At 40.1% G+C, this 15,742-nt stretch overlaps 10 protein-coding genes and 1 non-coding gene across 11 annotated transcripts; 4 read left to right on the top strand and 7 right to left on the bottom strand.

Annotated features, from left to right (window-relative positions):
- Nucleotides 1-213: 213 nt before the first annotated feature.
- On the bottom strand, nucleotides 214-1,599 carry NVJ3 (Nvj3p; the record flags this gene model as incomplete). Its single annotated transcript, XM_018363610.1, has 1 exon — nucleotides 214-1,599. One exon carries the CDS (start codon nucleotides 1,597-1,599, stop codon nucleotides 214-216), a length of 1,386 nt encoding a protein of 461 aa, XP_018223739.1.
- CSN9 (Csn9p) lies at nucleotides 1,589-2,332 on the top strand (the record flags this gene model as incomplete). The annotated part of the gene is made up of 1 exon (XM_018363609.1): nucleotides 1,589-2,332. The coding sequence occupies one exon, from the start codon at nucleotides 1,589-1,591 to the stop codon at nucleotides 2,330-2,332; it is 744 nt and encodes a 247-aa protein (XP_018223738.1).
- Nucleotides 2,333-2,556: 224 nt separating this feature from the next.
- Nucleotides 2,557-3,102, bottom strand: SDH4 (succinate dehydrogenase membrane anchor subunit SDH4; the record flags this gene model as incomplete). Its single annotated transcript, XM_018363608.1, has 1 exon — nucleotides 2,557-3,102. One exon carries the CDS (start codon nucleotides 3,100-3,102, stop codon nucleotides 2,557-2,559), a length of 546 nt encoding a protein of 181 aa, XP_018223737.1.
- A 423-nt stretch (nucleotides 3,103-3,525) lies between these two features.
- UBC1 (E2 ubiquitin-conjugating protein UBC1) lies at nucleotides 3,526-4,173 on the bottom strand (the record flags this gene model as incomplete). The annotated part of the gene is made up of 1 exon (XM_018363607.1): nucleotides 3,526-4,173. The coding sequence occupies one exon, from the start codon at nucleotides 4,171-4,173 to the stop codon at nucleotides 3,526-3,528; it is 648 nt and encodes a 215-aa protein (XP_018223736.1).
- A 320-nt stretch (nucleotides 4,174-4,493) lies between these two features.
- NGG1 (histone acetyltransferase NGG1) lies at nucleotides 4,494-6,599 on the bottom strand (the record flags this gene model as incomplete). The annotated part of the gene is made up of 1 exon (XM_018363606.1): nucleotides 4,494-6,599. One exon carries the CDS (start codon nucleotides 6,597-6,599, stop codon nucleotides 4,494-4,496), a length of 2,106 nt encoding a protein of 701 aa, XP_018223735.1.
- Nucleotides 6,600-6,879: 280 nt separating this feature from the next.
- On the top strand, nucleotides 6,880-7,863 carry RSM24 (mitochondrial 37S ribosomal protein mS35; the record flags this gene model as incomplete). Its single annotated transcript, XM_018363605.1, has 1 exon — nucleotides 6,880-7,863. One exon carries the CDS (start codon nucleotides 6,880-6,882, stop codon nucleotides 7,861-7,863), a length of 984 nt encoding a protein of 327 aa, XP_018223734.1.
- Nucleotides 7,864-8,197: 334 nt separating this feature from the next.
- HMO1 (Hmo1p) lies at nucleotides 8,198-8,938 on the bottom strand (the record flags this gene model as incomplete). Its single annotated transcript, XM_018363604.1, has 1 exon — nucleotides 8,198-8,938. The coding sequence occupies one exon, from the start codon at nucleotides 8,936-8,938 to the stop codon at nucleotides 8,198-8,200; it is 741 nt and encodes a 246-aa protein (XP_018223733.1).
- Nucleotides 8,939-9,424: 486 nt separating this feature from the next.
- ARG82 (inositol polyphosphate multikinase) lies at nucleotides 9,425-10,465 on the top strand (the record flags this gene model as incomplete). Its single annotated transcript, XM_018363603.1, has 1 exon — nucleotides 9,425-10,465. One exon carries the CDS (start codon nucleotides 9,425-9,427, stop codon nucleotides 10,463-10,465), a length of 1,041 nt encoding a protein of 346 aa, XP_018223732.1.
- A 185-nt stretch (nucleotides 10,466-10,650) lies between these two features.
- On the bottom strand, nucleotides 10,651-12,675 carry SUP35 (translation termination factor GTPase eRF3; the record flags this gene model as incomplete). The annotated part of the gene is made up of 1 exon (XM_018363602.1): nucleotides 10,651-12,675. The coding sequence occupies one exon, from the start codon at nucleotides 12,673-12,675 to the stop codon at nucleotides 10,651-10,653; it is 2,025 nt and encodes a 674-aa protein (XP_018223731.1).
- Nucleotides 12,676-13,234: 559 nt separating this feature from the next.
- Nucleotides 13,235-14,389, bottom strand: HSP42 (heat shock protein HSP42; the record flags this gene model as incomplete). Its single annotated transcript, XM_018363601.1, has 1 exon — nucleotides 13,235-14,389. The coding sequence occupies one exon, from the start codon at nucleotides 14,387-14,389 to the stop codon at nucleotides 13,235-13,237; it is 1,155 nt and encodes a 384-aa protein (XP_018223730.1).
- Nucleotides 14,390-15,319: 930 nt separating this feature from the next.
- Nucleotides 15,320-15,391, top strand: DI49_0360. Its single transcript has one exon. It is a non-coding gene; the product is annotated as a tRNA-Gln (tRNA).
- Nucleotides 15,392-15,742: the final 351 nt, after the last annotated feature.

Raw genomic sequence — 15,742 nt, 5'->3', positions numbered from 1 at the left:
AGGCAATGGCATTGGTAATTACGTACTCACTAAAGAGAGATGCCTCGCCAGGTTTCCACCTGCATACAAGCTCTTAAAAAAATTGTCTATTTGGCCACTAATACCCCGATACAATATGGGCTTGCTGAACAATTTGTATTAGAATTGTAATTTCTTTTATACTAGATGCTAAAATTAGAATTAGTTATTACACATTAGAAACTATCGTAAAATTTAAGGTAATTGAGCAGCAACACAGTCCATAGCTCTATAAAGCAGTAGTTTATTACAATCCCGATCTTTTGACAAAGAATGGATAACTTCCTCGATGTCAAATTTCTTGATGGCAAGAATTTTATCGATTCTGTAAGCGATACACACATCCCATACATTAGAAACGCATTCCCCCCTAAACTCCAAGAAAGCATCGCCTATTGGTATTGTTTTCGGTGGTCCCATTGCACTATCATTAGGGAACAGTGAATGCCGTAGTGATACAAACAAACCGCCAAGTATTGTAGGATCGGTGATTTTAGCCTGGGCAGTATTAGCAAACATTTTATACATCATTTTGTTCAAAAACTTAGATTTAGAGATCCAGCATTGAAAAGTTCTGCACATTGAGAATAAAAACGGCTTCCTCATAGGCAATTTGAAAAAATCAACAAGAATGAAGGTAAAGATGTACCTCTGTAAAAACGGTATTTCTGGAATACCGGTGCTGTCCATGTTTGGCGATTTCATTGAAGTTGAATAAGATACAAGTTTACCCACTTGAGAAATCTTATGCTTTATTTTGCCTACAAACGACCAGGCACCAGCTTTACTTTTTTCATCTGTGCTACTTTCTTTGGGGTTCATTGCTGACCTTAGCTTTATCTTCTTGCAAATTATATTCAGACCGTTCAGAAGATGATATGGCTCTATTATCGAATCCAATATATGTCCAAATACAAGTTCATTAAGAAAACTATCCAAAAAACTTCTTTGCAATAGAGATTTGGTGTTCATTTTATTTTGGATAATATCTATGAATAAGCCTGGGTATCGTTTGGAATCATATAGAGTTAACTGGCAATAATGTTCATAAACAAGATTGGTATCCTGGGGACAGTCTCCCAAAGCTTTCAAATGGGATGAAACCAAACAGGGAATGTAATCAAGTAGAAGGGAACTGTAGTCGATTTGGGAATTTTTCATATACTTTACCAAATTTTGAACCAAATTGTACAATTCAGTTAAGAATTTTGAATCATCAGTAGGTATTTTGACACCGTACCAAGATTTAATGAAATTTTTGAAAATTAACGCAATGAATGCATTTATTTGTAAATCTGGTGAACCTCTCAGGTTCTTAATCCTTTGATGCAGTGAACTTGGGTATACGGAGCAACATAAATCCTGGAGATATCCAACAGAATCCTTCTCGAATTCACTTTGGAATGATATATCGTCATTACAATTTCGCGTATAGCCAGACTCCTCTTTGAAAATATCTGGTGGCAAACTCAATCGCTTATGCGCTTTCTTCGATGGTAGTCCTTTATATGGCTTGGAGGCATTAGATCTTCGGTATTTAGAAATTAAGCTGGAATTGGTGTTATATAAAATGGTAGGCATCTACACATATAGAAGTAAGGTCTTATGGTATAGGCAGACTTCCCTGGTGATTATTGCAATTTGCTTTTCTTATGTTGTTGCTTTCTTGCCTTCTTGCTTATTGTGCTTTCGGAATGCGAAAATAATGGAACTGAACTACTCATGTAGCCTTTTTTTATGTATATACTGTATCACATACAAGGGTAAACAAACAAAAGGAAAAACAAGTGATGATCTGAATGGAAMAAAAAAAAAATCAGCAATGAGGGAGGAAACAATAAGAGCGTTAGAAGAGCCTCACAAATACCATTATAAAGCAGAATGGTTGGAGAGTAAAGATCTCGATGAACGACAGTTATTTGAAATATTTGCTTTTGGAAACATTAAGGATGTTCCGGAAGATACAACCTTAACATCTTCGATGCGATCGAAACTTGAAAAGTTGACTTTGATAACATTGAGTGAAACATATAATGAGTTGACGTATGAGAACATAAGGAAGCAATGTCAAATTGAAGATAACAGTATCATTGAAAACCACTTAATCCAGTTACAAGATATTTTCAAAGTAGAAATAGACTCTGTTAATTTATCTATAATTTTTTTGAAAAGACTGGATTGCAGAGATGTATATTGTAATGAACGAGAATTGGTTGTGATTGAGAACCCGCGAGTGACGAAAGAGTGTTTAGTAAACAATCTACGAAAGTGGAAGATAAAGCTCAAACAAGATATACTGGATCAGTCGAAGTAAGAAGAGAAGAACAATAAAATGCCAACATTGGTGTTATGAATAAATCAATAAATAAATAGATGAGTAAATGAATAAATATATAAGTAAATAGAATGAATAAATAATGATAAAGAAAACAGAATCGTATAAAGTGGAAATTAGATAAAAATCAAATATAGACTTGAAAAGGCACTAGTATAAGTGTGCACATGTGTGACCGGATATGTGTTTTGTGGCGACCTAAGCTATTTCTTGGCCTCAATCTTTGCTGAATCTTCTCTTTTAGAAGAGTCCCATAGACTCTTAACCAAGCCAACAAAACCATCGTTTTCTGTCTCCAATTTATAAATCCCGAAAAGAGAGAAAGCAGAACCTAACCCTAGCATGTACATCGCATATTTGTGCCAAACACCGTAAACTCTCTCAGATATATAATCTGTGATACAAGAATTGAATTCCATATAACAATATCCTAATAGCATAACAGAAAAGAAGGAGTCTGCTGCGGTAGACAATGGACCAGTCGTTAGCATTGCCGTCGTGGCTAATGGAAGAACAGACAAAGTAAAGATCTTTTCCATATACCAATGGACTGAACCCTCTAGTTTATTCTGAGGGGGGGGGACATAGGCATCGTTAGGAGTACCACTAACACCACCTGGTTTTTGTGGCAGTACGGGCAAAAATGGGATTGTCAAACTCTTCTTGGCAGTGGACTGGAAAGCTCTTACTGTTGCGGTATGGAATCCCCTGTTTCTTGTGATACTTCTCAGAGATCTTGGCAGCATCATTGTTAGTATGAAGTAGTTGGGTATACAGCCTGGAGAGAAAGGAGAGAAATGAAAAGACGACGAATAGGAGAACCAAATGTTACTGTCCTGACTATTCTTACAGTATTGTCGTGAACACTCTTATCTCTGTCACCGGTTCCTTGAAGGGTTCTCCTTATATAACCGAACTGCGATTAGGCTCTTCCGAAGGTGCCCCGGAATATAAAAAAAAAAAAAAAAAAACAGCGACGATTGGCCCAATAGCCTTTCACTTATAACGAAGACGTATATATACTTCAAATAGTATTTAGTATATTACGTTGCTCTACTGTGGTTATGCGGCCTCAGTAACATGCAGGGTGTACTGTGGAGTTATTCCTGCTTGATGCTCTATTCATGTAGTTTATTTAATTATTTACTCTGGGGATTTTTTTTTTTAATTCTTCACTTTAACAATTCCTCGATGATACGATTAGCTGTATTGTTGTCATTGGGGTCCAAAGACTTGACACCTAACCTTCTCAGGACTTCGACAATCTTGTCCTTTTCGAAACCTTGAGATTCGAACTCCTCAATAAGGTCGTGATCGATCCCATATAAATCAGACTCCTCTATGTTGCCCTTTTGGCCATTGGCGCCTTCGCTGGCGTATAATCTCGTCCATAATGCAGCAGTCTTGTTAAAGGACTCTCTATCCCGTAGATAATGCTGTGCTACCTCTGCATCTTGAGGATCATTAGGTTCTGGAGATTGCAATAGCGCCTGAAGCGAAATTAACGCAGACTTCAAAGTTATCACTGGCGACCATGCATTCTTCAAAATATCCAAGCAAATGGCACCTGTCACCGATGATATGTTCGGATGATATACTTTTGTGTCGAACTGCATCTTGGGTGGTTTGAACGGATACTCCATAGGGACCTCAATGTCCACAACGAACTTTCCGCCCTCATAAGGCGTTCCGGGTGGACCCAAAAATGTGCCTTTTAGATGGTGGATATCAGACTCACTCACGAATTCAAGCGTGATGTGGGCTGCGGGGTCATCCTTGACAGCTTGTATCTCTTTCATAATCCTCTTAGCCCTGGACATTGCTTACTTTTACTATTATTTATATGTATTTCCGCCTTGATTCTGACGTACCAGATCGATAGACTGCGACCTTGTGCTATTATACCTGGTTTAATTGGCTTCACGCTTATGCCAGCAACAGAAAGTCAATGCATACATTCATTCACATCTCATTGTTTTTGCCCCTCCAAAGAATTTCAGATGGAAAAAAAAGGTAACAAAAAAAAAGGATTATCCACTTCCGTAATATGTGATCAAGCGTCACTATTTATAGATTAATACTTATATCGTTAGTTATATGCCTTGTTATGCTACGTATCTTCATTGGGGTCCCTGTGCTTTCAGTTTAGTTCCACGTCCTTGTTAGTGTTTTGTCCAAACACATCGCCTTCGTCTTCATCTTCTTCTTGGTCTATGTCCTTGAATACGCTTTCAGCAGGAATTCTTTTCATAAGTTCAGGCTTGTCAAATAGAGGACCAATCTTGTTAATCCACCTCTGCCTCTTATCTAGTAACGACTTTAGGCTCGAGTTAGCAGCCTTCTGTTGTGCTATTTGAGATGTGGTTCCTGTATTCACATTACTTGAAGTTGCTGTATGATGCTTCTTTCTTTTCTTAGGTACACGAATGCGCTTGACATAAGCCTGGTCAATCTGCTTGTCTAAGTCCTCCAAAATAGATGAGTATTCCTGCCATGCTAATTGCCTCTCGACTAACGGAATCAGCAGGGCTTTCCTTTTTTGATTTTTTTTGGTCACCTGTTTCAATGTGGTTTGTAACTCTCTTAATTCCGCGCTTATCTCGTCGTCTTCTCTACCGGTAATCCAATCAGGGTCATCTGAGTTAGGATTGTTTTCATCTTTGGGCATGTTCATATATATCCCCACATACTTTAGTTCTCTTTTCAACCGTTCTTCAAAGGTTGGATAGTCTAGATTGATTCCATTTGTTATCCATCCAATCTGTTGAGGTAGTGTACTTGTGGTACTACCACCGTCTTTGTTTCCTGTTGATTTTGCCTGGAAGGATGCGTCTTCTTCGATGTCGCTGTCGGGTGTCCGAACACTGGGTCCAGTCTCTTGTGATAATGACATATCTGTGCCGTCAGTCCTATTGTTCATGGGTGACGATACTTTGTCTTCTTCTTTTATTCTCGGTGGCTCATTGTCTCCTGTTATTCTGGAAGACTGCAAATCTGGTTTCTCGTCGTCGTCTTTCAATATAGCACCCAACAATCTGGATAGTAAAGGTCCACAGGAGACGCTTTCTGTTTCCAAAACGTTGTCATCAAGTTCATTAGCACTTTTCTTTGGCAGTATGGCAGACGCATCATTCAGGTGCGGCGGTGTTTTTTTAAAGGCAGGGTTTTTGTCGTTTTCATCCTTAGACCAGATGTCAGAATATAGAGGACCCAATTTCGGTATGACAAATGGCTTTATTTCAGGGTCATATGTTTTGTCAAATTGTAAACTATCAGGTAAAATATATTTCGTCTTCAAAAACTTTACATTGTCATCACTGAGGTCTTTAAAGAAGTTTTCCACAAAGGCCAAAAAAGTKTTAAATTGGATTTGATTAGTTGGCTTGGGATGCGAAAAGTCTGTGTCTGGTAACTCACCTGGTAGTAATTCCTTTAAATCATTTGTAGGGTAGCTAGCAACATTATATTTTCTCTTCAAGAAATCCTCTCCTGTACTTTCTAGTCCCTCCTCATTAAATAATCCCAAGGCCGCTGCTGCAAGTGGTAGTGTCTGTGATACAACAAATTCTGATTTTGGATTTTTCACTGATGGATCATTTTCCATTTTATCAATGTCAACTTTCTGTTTTTTATTTTCTGGTTCGTTCGTACTTTCATTCTCTGCGCCGTCATTTGTTATTTCAGACTCAAATGGCCTCTTTTCCCTTGGTTGGTCTTTGTTTACCTGCAACTCTTTGTCTTCGTTGATTTCTTCCCTAGCCATAGTATCTGCGGCTTGTTTGATGCTTTCTACATCATTTTCAATTGTGCCAGGAAGGGTTTCAGATGGATGTGATTCTAATAAATTATCTTCCTTCTGTTTATTTTCGTCCTTTTCCTTATCAGCCATTTCCTTTTCGTCTTTTCCATTTGCAGTTAATTCTTTCTGCTCTTCATTGTCTGCTTCCTTTTCGTCCTTACTATCTCTTATTTTTCGTAAAGCTTCTATAGTCTCTCTATCACTTTGGGCAATTGCACCCAATATTTCGTTGAGGCTATCCAATTGAGCTTGTAATTCTAACAATGTCTTCTTACTGGGTATAGATCTAACGGCTTTTCCATTGAGCATTCCAATATCACGCTCGAATGATAAATCTAACGTTTTTAACATAGATGATAAAAGTTTCGACGGCGTATTGTCTGTTTCCTCTTTCTTAGGGAGCTTTTCGCTCTTTGGCAGCTTTCCTCTTCTTCCATGTCTAGGCATATGTACTGTCTACTATTGGCTCTAGCTCGTTCTCTCTCCGTGTTTCATCACCTTACATTACCTCAAACCTAACTCAAGTATTTCATTTAATGGTGTGCATTTAACGACTGCAATTGTTTTGTTGTCGTCGGCGACTCTTATCGCGTCACACGGCTGTGTCCCATAATGGATTCCGCTAAGAAACAATGCTAAATAGGTACCTGCAGTTAAGCATGAATACGTCGTGATCCAGAAGAAAGACAGTAGAATTCCTTAGCTGTTTAGGGGTTATAATTAGGGTATGATCAGGAATATGAAGGTACCACTGGGACTATGGAAGGCTTCAAGTGGCARCATATTGTGCACGCAGAGAAGGGTCTTCCCAATGACCAGAAGCATGAATACAGGTGCAAGTAGTGAAGTTGCAGCTGTAGCCGCGGCAAAGGAGGGCCCAGCCCTTTCAGCAGACCTTTATATGCATCCGGAAAAGTGGAAAGGGCTGCCACCCCAAAGGATTTTGGAATTATACTGGGAAAGAATGGCTAGATTGGGTTCGGAATATAAGCCCAACAAGGACGAGTTGAGTGCTTTATTAACCACGTCGGAGTATTCTGATGTGTCAAGTAGTKATATCAAGAAGCTATACTATAAAGGGGAGCAGGGCGCTATCGATATTAAAGGTGGAACTGTAAATCGTGATGATAGTCTTAGACCATTTATGTTTGACGAATTACCTTCCCAAGCTCAAGAATTGGTGGCTCAACATCGTGAACAAAGGTTTTATAATCGACTAGCTGCCTACGAATTGCCATTATTGGCGCAATATCGCCAGGAATACAAGAGACCATCTGCAAAGACTCACCCGGTCACTTACAGGTACACTAACTACGTCGGTGAGGAACATCCAAATTCAAGAAAAGTTGTATTGAGTGTTAAAACAGAGGATCTGAATCTAGAGACAAAATCTCTACATAAGTTTAGAGTATTGGCTAGGTCACGTTATGACCATATTACGGATATTTTCAAAATGTCTAGTGACAAATTTGAAAATGCGTCACAAAACGCACGTTATCTGCATGATATTTTACAAAAACTGCTAGCCGAATCAAAAGATTTGACCAAAGACGATTTTAGCGATGTGCCTATTGATATGAGACATACTATTGCCAAGAACCTGCGTAAAAAGAAGCATAATCACAAGTTTCCTGAAGAATGGAAACGTCCTGAAGATGCGCCGAAAAAGAAGTTTGATATAGTAGATCAGTTTATGAATACACTTCAATGAGCAAAGAAGTCAGGAATAAACTAGCCCCTGTATATATTTGTGTATAACTATTTTATTTTAACTTCCTCCCTTTTAAACACACATATCACATCATGAATAAAACGTGGAGAACTTTTACCCAAAAACGGTGTAATCACAAAAATAGAATTGATAGGTACATATACACAAAAGGTGAAGTGAAGATAAAAGTATACTGTTACAAGAGGAAAGGGAAAGATATATAGATGTACATTATGGACTAGACAAAACTATGCTGCCATACTTTATTCTTCTTTTTTTTTGTTTATATTATTTAAAAAGACAAAGGATTTGTAGTAACAAGGATGTGTGTTTATCAAATAGAAGAGTTAGATTTGTCCTTCTTCTTGTCCTTCTTCTTCTTCTTCTTTTTCTTTTCAGAAGATCCATCGTCATCATGAGGTCTCTTTTCCACAGGAGGTTCAGCGGCATGCTGTAAACTGAAAGGAATTGGAACGGGCGCATGAGTGGGACCGTTTTCGAGAGAAGCTGGTGGAAGAGTACCGTTTTTCTTTGCCTCTAGATATTTGGACTTCTCTCTTTGGTAGTTTTCCAACTCAACGTTATAAGCTTGCTTCCACTTTTCCTTTTCGTGATCACTCAACTCTTTCCATTTTTTGGAAATCTCTTGTGTGATTTCAGTGGAGGATAAAGGTGGTAAACCAGCCTTTTGTCTGTCTTCACGAAGTTCTTGACGCACGTAGGCAGAATAAGCGAAGAAAACGGTCAATGGCTTCTTTGGAGCGTTTGGATCACGTTCAATCTTTCTCCTCACAGCCTTGACTGGAGGTGCTATCACGGTGTCCTTATCGTCATCCGCAGGGTTGACCAGTTCAGAACTGATACCATGCAAATGGTTCACACCAGAAGTTAGCGTTTGTAACGACTCAGTCAAAGTGGTGAAGGCATCTATCTTCTCTTCTTCATCGCCACCGATGGCATTGTAGAAGTCAACAATGGAAGAAGCAGTTTGATTGGCAGCTTTGGATAGTTCGAATAACGAGGAGACGAGGGAGTCCTTGGCGGACTTCAACTTAACAGAAGGGTCTGTGGTCATCGTGTGTCACTTTGTTGTGCGTGGCAGGCTGGATTTACTGGTACATCAAGCACTAAACCAGGCCTGAGGGCCCGCTGGGAGTATTTGCTACTTCTTGCTAACTTCTTGAAAGAAAAGCATGTTCCAGGCAGAGTTGGCCCGTGGACCTGGAAAGAACCTGAGAGAATTCCCTTCCGGAGACCCCTGTCCGCCACAACGACCGGATGAAAAAAAAAAAGCGGGAAAAAAAGCTGAGAAAAAACACGTTCTCGAAGATGATTGGACAGGATGAAAGCCGGGTTAATCCGGATTTCGCGGGCTGGGTAACGTCTGGATATTTCTTCTAGCGCTCTTACCTAATGCGTTAATGAACCAGATGAGATGCAGAGAGAAAGACTACATTCTGATATCCCTTTCAGATTGGTTCTTGTACTTTGTTCTAATTAGTTGGTTAGTTCGCACGGAAGTGTATGTACATACATATCTGTATAAGTAGAAATTCTTCACATGGATACGGGTCATAACTTCAAAGTCTTAGAGCATAAAGCTGCTGGTCACGACGGCACTCTAACTGATGGTGATGGGTTGCTAATCTTCAAACCGGCCTTGCCACAGGAACTGGAATTCTATAAAGTTGTACAGGCGAGAGACATGAGTCGGGATGAGCCACTGGCCAGCCAGGATGCTCCTTTACACTCTTGGATGCCCACGTATCTTGGAGTCTTGGACGAAGGGGCTAAAGTTGGCAGCGGTGGCAATGCCGGGCTTTTAGAGGTAGATCAGCGGTTGAGTGATTCTACAGATGACCTCGACTTGACATCCTCGCAGGCCAATGGAGACAAGAAATACCTCGTTTTAGAAAATCTGCTATACGGGTTCAGTAAACCTAACGTACTTGATATAAAATTAGGTAAAATATTGTATGATTCGAAGGCACCATTGGAGAAAAGGGAAAGATTGAAAAAAGTCAGTGAAGAAACGACTTCAGGCTCTTTGTGTTTTAGGATATGTGGCATGAAAATACAGAAGAACCCTTCGGTACTGGCCCAGTTATCGCCTGAACACTACGAAGAAGAAGCAGAAACTGATTACGTCTTTATAAATAAGCTATATGGACGCTCGAGGACTGACCACAACGTCGCAGATGCCATTGCCCTGTATTTCGACAATCCTCACCTGTCGGATACCAGGAAACACCAATTGAAGAAAATGTTTCTGAAAAGACTACAGTTATTTTACAATACTATATTGGAGGAAGAGGTTAGGATGATTTCAAGTAGTCTTCTGTTTATTTATGAAGGGGACCCAAAGCGATGGGATTTGTTGCATGATACCGATCAGCTAATGCGGGATGATTTCATAGACAGTGACGAAGACGACGATGAGGAGGTAGGGGAAGACAGAAAACAAAAGGATAAAAAATCCACTTGTCTGAGTTCGATGTCATTAATAGACTTTGCACATGCAGAAGTAACCCCAGGAAAGGGCTATGACGAAAACGTCATTGAAGGAGTCGAAAACTTGCTGGGTATCTTCATGAAGTTTTGAAAGAAGAAGGAAATAAAAGTTTACCTTGGTTTTGGTATATGGTACAGAAATAAATATACGAATTTCATACATATATATATTTACATATATAACGGTTTTATTGGATCATATTTTTATAGAAAGGAAAATGCGTTACGATTGTTATAATTGAGGTTGTTTTTTTTATTTTATTCGTGCGAAGAAAATCATTCAGCAATCTTGACAATCTTACCAATGGCAATTGTGGTACCTTGGTCTCTAAGTGTAAATCTACCCAACTGTGGATAATCTTGGTAAGTCTCGACGCAAACTGGAGCTTCAGTCTCTAAAACAGCAATGACCTTCATACCCTTCTTAGCAAAAGCAGGTGGCTTCTTCGATTTACGATTTGTACCCTTTTCTAACTTATGCAGTAGTTTAACAATATGAACCTCTTCAATGGCTGTGTGAACATGCATAACACATGAAAATCCGGCGGCTATAATGGACTTTAATTCGACAATGGCAATTTGCGCCACAAACTTGGTAACATTCTTAATTGGGTTCTTTGGGGATGTCAACACAAACCCTGGTGAAATGTCGTCTTCTTCGACACCTTTAATTCTTAGTTTGACTTGTTCACCACACATGGCCATATCGACTTCGGTTTCAGTTTCGTTATAGATGTTTTGGATTTCCACAGTGGTCTTATTAGGCATCAATAAAGTGGATTGGCCCTTCTTGATGTGACCAGATTCAATCTTACCTTCTACGATTGTACCTAAATCCTTCATTTTAGCAGCAATAGGTAACATGAATGGAGCGTTGATACGACGGTCAACGTGGGTCATTTTGTCCAAGTATTCCAGTAAAGTTGGGCCGGTGTACCATGAACATTCCTTTGGATCTACATGTTCTTTCAAGTTAGCACCACTGTAACCTGATACTGGCATGAATATAACATCAGTCTTTATATTGTAACCGATGGCCTTTAAGAAATTGCTGACGTTACCTACACATTGGTCGTAACGTTCTTTGGACCATTTGACAGTAGGATCATCCATCTTATTTACGACAACGATCATCTTATTAACACCTTGGGTCTTGGCCAATAAGGCGTGTTCACGTGTTTGACCACCTCTTTCGAAACCGGTTTCGTATTCACCCTTTCTGGCAGAAATGACTAGAACACCAACATCGGCTTGAGAGGCACCACCAATCATTTCGGAAACGTACATTTTATGACCTGGTGCATCCAGAATGGTGTAACGTCTTTTTTCGGTTTCGAAATAAGCCTTACCGACCTCAATGGTCTTACCGTCGTTTCTTTCTTCTTTATTGGTGTCCATGACCCAAGACAAATACCAACCTTGTCTACCAGCATCTTTAGCTTCTCTTTCATATTTTTCAATGGTTCTCTTGTCCACAGAGCCAGTCAAATATAGTAGATTACCACCCATAGTGGACTTACCAGCATCGACGTGACCCATGAAAATTAAAGAAACGTGATCTTTACCTCCGAACATATCATTAACAACTTCATCGTCTACTTCATCTTCTTGTTCTTTGATCAAGGCATCGGCGTTGATAGGGTTAGCAGGCTTGCTGTTATCGTTCGATTCGGATATTTTCAAATCTTCGACCTTTGGTAATTCAGAATTCACCTCCTTCTTTTCTTCAGCGCTGGCTGGAGTTTCCACATCTTTGATTGATTCTTCGACCTTGGCTGGTTCTTTGGTTTCGGTAGGCTTTTCTTCCTCTTTCTTCTCAGTTTCGACAGGCTTTGTGTCGACCTTCTTGGTCGCATTAGCTAACTTGATACCGGAACTTGAAACAAGTTTTAAAGTCTTCTTTGGCTTAGGAGCAGTTTGTTTTTGTTGCTTTTGGAAGTCGTTCAAAGACATTCCTTGAGATTGTGGTTGAAAGCCAGCTTGGAATCCCTGTTGGCTGTTGTTGTAGTTGAAGTTCTTGTAATTGCCACGGCCACCTTGTGGATTGAACTGTTGTTGGTAACCACCTTGGGCGTTGTATTGTTGTTGGTAACCTACTTCCGGGTTAAATTGTTGGTCATAACCGCCCTGTTGGTAGCCAGCGTAACCTTGGGGGTTTTGGTAATAGCCACCTGCAGGTTGTTGGGCTTGAGCATTGTAAGCTTGGTAACCTTGAAATTTGTTGTTACCTTGCTGTTGGTTGAAGTTTTGACCGTACTGTTGATAGTTTTGCTGATTGTTACCTTGGTTTGGATCAGACATGGTTGCTAGTGGGCGGGTATAAGTACTGTTGCTGGTAAACCGATATCAAAAAACTTTCTTTTGCCATAATCCAAGCAAGTTGTTAAAAAAAAAATATCAATAATATTAATCAAAGTGTAGCTTGTGAGAATCTGGTCAACTGGAAAAAAAATTTTCCATAAAAACCATAATCACGTTATACGGTAAAGGCACTATCTAATACCCGGTTGAAGCTATCGTATCCGCTACAACAAGAAGAATGACTGCAGATTTTCGCTAAACAATTCTTTTCAACTTGCTGATTGAACGATCTCAATTACTCTGTTTGAAGCATTTGCTTTATGTCCCAAGCTTTCTTTTATACGTAAATTAAAAAGCAAAAAATAATGCAACGACACAGGCTTTCAAACTGTGACGCGCGTCAAAAAAAAAGAAAGACGAATTAACACTGCCGCTTTGGAGAGAAAGGGATGGTGAAAAAGCAAGCAAATGCTATACTGTCTTGCCTATTGTGTTTAATACGGTGATGAAGCATCAATAGTTGATTAATATATATTTATGTACGTATATTTATGGTTTTTCAATTTGGTTCAGCAGGGTTGGGGTTTTCTTCAAATTCTAATTCTTCGTCAGGTATTTCTTCGATGGCAATTCTCTTTTTAGGTTTTGGTTTTTCAGTATCGTTGACGATTTTGGGGACCTTGATCTGTAGTAGACCATTGTTGTAGGTCGCTTTGATTTCCTCGTCTTTGATACGAGGCAAGACAGGGAACTTGACGGTTCTTTCGAAGGCACCATACTTCAGTTCTGTGATTTTCAGGAATTTTTCGTCAATCCCGATTCTGTCCTCGATTTTACCTTTGATAAGTAGTTCATGAGAGGAGGGATGGTAATCTATGTGGAACGCTTTAGAGTTGGCGCCTGGTAGCGCAAGAACAACCACGTAAGTGTCCTTGGTATCGTAGATGTTCACCTCGGGTGAAAATGGCAAGTCCATTCTCCCTTCCGGTTTGGAAACTTGTAAAGGGTCAGGAACCGGAGATGGAGCTTGCAAGTGAGCGAAAGATGAGCGTTTCTTATTTAGCGGTGGTTTTGAGGACGCTTCCGGTTTCTCTGGAGGAGGATTGTTATTGTTTCCTGACGTTTCCACCTTTGGTTCCTCGGATTTTTCACCTGGTGCCCATGTTTGTGGCTTCTCATTCTCATTCCCGTTCCCGTTTTCATTTTCCTTCTCTACAGCCTTTGCTTCTACCTCTGGTTCAACTTCTTCATAAGGTGGAACGCCAATTAAAGCAGTCAACAAGTCGTTCAAACTGTTCGCCTGTTGGTCGTTACTGTAGTTCCTCGCAGCGTTGCTGTGGTAGTAGGATGGATACTGCCTGGAGCGGCCACTTTCTTGTTGCTCTTCACCGTAGTTTCTCCCGTTATCGACCATATCTTCGTCTTGGTCTTCCTCGTAGCCGCTTTCATCATCGCAGCCGTATTCCGGGCTGTAGTAATGGGCTTGTCCCGGGAACTGGTAGTAATAGCTACTGGGAGGGCCGTTATACCTGTTGTACAGTGGGTGGTGGTGATGGGGGTGGTGTCCGCCAGCATGTGACTGACCGTGATGCGGATAGTGTCTCTGTGGCCTTTGCGTTTGACGGGGAGGTTCCTGCTGCTCTCTCAGGCCACCTTGGTTGGACAATGCATTCAAAATGTCGTAAAGGGATAATGATGGTTGGTAAAAGCTCATGCTTCTTTTTTTTATGATGTATTTCGATTTGAGATTGTGTATGCAGGACTGACTAAGAACGTTGTCTACGACTGCCTGTATCTATGATATAAATTCTTATTTATTTCTCCCTCTAAAATTCAATATCAAAGCCTCTCCAGGAACCACTTCCAGGAAACCGGTAACTGTTATATATGCAATATACGCAACGCGACAATGGCCCCCCGGCGCCAGTGCCGCCCCCGTGGGCTCTTCCTAGCTCCCTTGTGTTGCCACCCCTGACCAGATCTTCGCGAACCTTCTGGAATTTTTAACCGCGCGCCAATGGTAGGGTGGCTTGCCGCCCAGCCGCCCACCGGCCCCCGCCAAATATGAGGTGGCAAAGCTCTGTCACGGTATCTGTAAGCCATTTGAAGAGAACTGCGTTGTGATCTTAACAAGTGCCACTCATACTTGCTGCTACTTGATTGGATTCAAGTTGCCGGTTCAATTTTGTCTTTGATGACTTGTAAGGCACGGTCACAGTTTGGAATTTCACTTTTGGTAGACAGTAAGAATGTCATGTATGAAGATATATAGTAGAAGTGTTATCCCCATATATTCTAAATTCTACAAGATGTGATTTTGTTCTCTTTTTCTATGATATGATTCATTGTTCTTATTACATTAATAATACGAGCGCTTACAGTTTCGGTCTTTTTCTCACCAAATTCTGTTTTTGTTTTTTTTGACTGTCCTGATATGTACATTTTCTCAGCTAATGTTAAAAATTGCAAAAAAAACAAACGATGATGCTATTCTCTCTAATAAATCCATACGCGAGGGATGTAACGGGATAGGGAATGCTTGTTGAAAACATCATCATCAAAAACTGTAACGTTTAGAGTAGATGGCATACACATATTTTGTGTAACAAAAGTCTCAGATTGATGCCCTTTTTCCAGGATTATCGGTCCTATAGTGTAGTGGTTATCACTTTCGGTTTTGATCCGGACAACCCCGGTTCGAATCCGGGTAGGACCTCTTTTTTCCATCACCACTGAATAATTAGAGCCCTATATTCTTTCAATCAATCTTTTCAAGGGATAGCTAATAAGTATTGTAGAGCTACTTTTGCAAGGCGTTGAGATCGAGTTTTTAGATGCATGGGCAGTCCCACGTATTGTCGTTTTCCCCTACAGGAAGGAAAGTATATACGTAGAGTTTTTATCAAGGCGCCGAATGAAAAATTACAATATCGAGGCGAGGGAAAAACAAAATAACGAAAAAGGAAACCGAGAATTGAGATTTACATTAATATCTTTCTGAACACGATTGTTCCCACTCAATTGTTCCGTAAGCAAGAAAGTATCAAAGTTTAAGCCATTTCTAGGA

This window comes from Saccharomyces eubayanus, chromosome II, assembly GCF_001298625.1.
Source record: "Saccharomyces eubayanus strain FM1318 chromosome II, whole genome shotgun sequence".
NCBI lineage: Eukaryota > Fungi > Ascomycota > Saccharomycetes > Saccharomycetales > Saccharomycetaceae > Saccharomyces > Saccharomyces eubayanus.
Note: the sequence above shows the minus strand (reverse complement) of the source record. Positions and strands in the feature narration are given on the sequence as shown.